Source organism: Montipora capricornis, chromosome 7, assembly GCF_036669925.1.
Source record: "Montipora capricornis isolate CH-2021 chromosome 7, ASM3666992v2, whole genome shotgun sequence".
NCBI lineage: Eukaryota > Metazoa > Cnidaria > Anthozoa > Scleractinia > Acroporidae > Montipora > Montipora capricornis.
The window spans coordinates 10351786-10354285 of NC_090889.1; the positions used below are offsets into that span (position 1 = coordinate 10351786).

The 2500-nt window shown below is 45.8% G+C and overlaps 2 protein-coding genes across 2 annotated transcripts in view; both read left to right on the forward strand.

The window, feature by feature from the left end:
- LOC138057885 (uncharacterized) overlaps positions 1–340 on the forward strand; it is a 708-nt gene extending 368 nt beyond the window's left edge. Inside the window, exon 1 of the mRNA XM_068903789.1 lies at positions 1–340. This exon is cut by the window's left edge and continues 368 nt beyond it. Coding sequence (XP_068759890.1) covers positions 1–340 — 340 coding nt within the window.
- A 318-nt stretch (positions 341–658) lies between these two features.
- LOC138055581 (integrase/recombinase xerD homolog) lies at positions 659–1372 on the forward strand. Its single transcript, XM_068901484.1, has one exon. The coding sequence runs from the start codon at positions 659–661 to the stop codon at positions 1370–1372; it is 714 nt and encodes a 237-aa protein (XP_068757585.1).
- Positions 1373–2500: the final 1128 nt, after the last annotated feature.

Genomic DNA, 2500 nt, shown 5'->3' on the forward strand with positions numbered 1-2500 from the left:
TACGGTCGAAGAATACAAACAACACGATCTAGCAGCCGATTCGGAGGACAAAAAACGCATCTACAGTGCTGAGAGACGCGCCCGTGCGATTATGTCATCTCGAAAGAGGAAGAAGTCTTCAGCAATGGCTGCGACCAAAAGATCTTCACCACTCCGCGGGTCGGTTTCGTCTCCAAGTTCCCAATTCCAAACTCACTCCCACCAGCCAGCCACTGCCACTTCTGGTTTCCTGCCGCGTCGCCCTAACATTGGCACATGCTTTCGCTTGTGGAAAGACCGGCCATTGGCGTTCTTGCTGCCTGCGATGACAAAGCAGTCTGGCTCTCCAACTTCAAAGTGACTAGATGAGCAGGTTTTATCAGATATCTTCCAATCCGGTTTTTGGGACTTTGGTCAGGACTCTCTGCCAGACGGTCCCATCCAAGGGTTAGCTGAGAGATTGAAGACGACAATACTGTTCTCAAAGGCCAACAGTACATCCTTGCTGTACCACCGCGCTTACCCCAAGTGGAAGGATTTCGCCATTAGTACGTTTGACGGGAATGTTTTCCCCGCTAAACCTTTTCACGTTGCATTGTTCTTGCAACACCTTATTGAGCAATCCCATTCCCCTAGTGTAATTGATTCTGCCTTTTATGGCATAAAGTGGGCACATAGTATGGCTGGTATCCCCTCCCCCACGGATAACCCCATCGTCGAGGCCGTCAGGTCTGCTTCAAAAAGAATTCTTGGTACTGCTATTCTTAACAGCAAGGAGCCTATTTCATCCAGTGTGATTCATGATATTATTAGCAGTTCTAACCTTGAAAACCCTGTTGAATTGCGCAATATTACCTTGTATGTTTTGTCATTTGCCGGCTTCTTTAGGTTCGATGATGTCTCCAGGATAAGGAGGAATGACATTTTCTTTAACGAGGTGTTCATGGTTATTAAAGTCCCCAAAAGTAAGAACGACCAGCTTAGTCGGGGAGACAAAGTAATTATTTCTGTGCTCCCTAGTCCCGCGTGTCCTGTCAAGCTCCTCAAAAAGTATCTTCCCAAATTTAAAATTCCTCCAGATTCCAGGGATCTGATTTTTCGACCCATTTCTAAGGGTAAGGATTCTTGTAAGTTGATAGCCCCCGATAAGCCTATTAGTTACAGCACTATGAGACAAGCTTTCAGGCGGGATTTGAAGACCATCGGGGCTGACCCTTCCAAGTTCGAGCTGCACTCTCTGCGTTCAGGTGGTGCGACTATGGCAGCTAACAGTGGCGTCAGCGGCAGAGTGTTTCAGCGACACGGTCGCTGGAAGTCAACGAAAGCCAAAGACATATATGTCGATGACGATCTGGATCAAAGACTCTCTGTTTCCAAGTTCCTTGGACTCTAGGCCATGTAAGCTTTTAGTGTCTATTTATCACGCCTTTACCCAATTCCATGTTACTCTATATAGGGGTGGTTCTCCCCAAGCCCTCCCATAATAAACGTATTTGGTTCAGCCATGCTGTGTTGTTATTTGTTGTGGAGTGGAGACAAATAATGTTATTTCCGACGAGTGAGCTTGCGAATAAGGCTGAAATAACTATTTTGTCGGCACGAGATACAACAAGGGCCTAGCTTCCAGGCCGGAGCATCATGAGTAGGGATGTAGGGGTATATAAGACCGGGTATAACACGTGGCTATCATCTAGACTTCAGAACAACCGCGTTCTTTCCTTTCGTTTCGTTTAATTTCTTCTTTCAGTTGTTCAGTTCTTTCTTTCGCAGGTACAATGCATCCAGTCTGGTAGGATCGGCTGACTGTTCTAATTTCACTTTTGTAAAGCCTTCGTAGGATGGGCTTGGAGCTTGAACCTTGGTTCCTACCCAGATTTCCTGCTCATTTTTCCCCACAGGGGTTTTTTCTGGCCTCCGTTCTAACCACATTTGCTTTGTTAGCGGTTGCTTAGCTCTACGAGATTTTTACGACTTTTGTTCGTTTTCCTCTTGTATTTTTGTACTCTAGGTTTATGTTGTAGGTTATTTATATTGTACGTCGGAGTTGATGATCCCCAGCCTATCTGGCAGCCTGACTGGCACAAAGCTTGAGAGCTTATATGGGGATGTAGGCCAAGATGACCTGTTTATATTTCAGTTATACTTTAATGTAACGTCGGAGTTAATCATCCCCAGCCTAACTGGGAGCCTAACTGGCACAAAGCTTGCAATGAGAGCTTATTTCGGGAAGTAGGCCAAGATGGCCTGTTTCACGATCTTATAGTCACATGTAGTGACGGAGCTGATGTCCCCCAGGCTAACCGGTACCAAGACTGGTTGCTTATCGGAGAAGTAGGCCATGTATTTCGTCTATTGATTATAGCGTCGTGGCTCGCGTGGAGATAGCTTTATCCTTGGTTGCTTTCCAAGGATTGGTCTTGTAAATCGTAAATTGTTTGTGTTATATAGTGCGCGAGGTGGTTCTCGCCAAGCCCTCCTATAATAAACTCATTTGGTTCAGCGATGCTGTGTTGTTATTTGT

What these genes read in the sequence shown, in the direction of transcription:
- LOC138055581 (XM_068901484.1), top strand. Translation starts at nt 659, where the DNA reads ATGGCTGGTATCCCCTCCCCCACGGATAACCCCATCGTCGAGGCCGTC.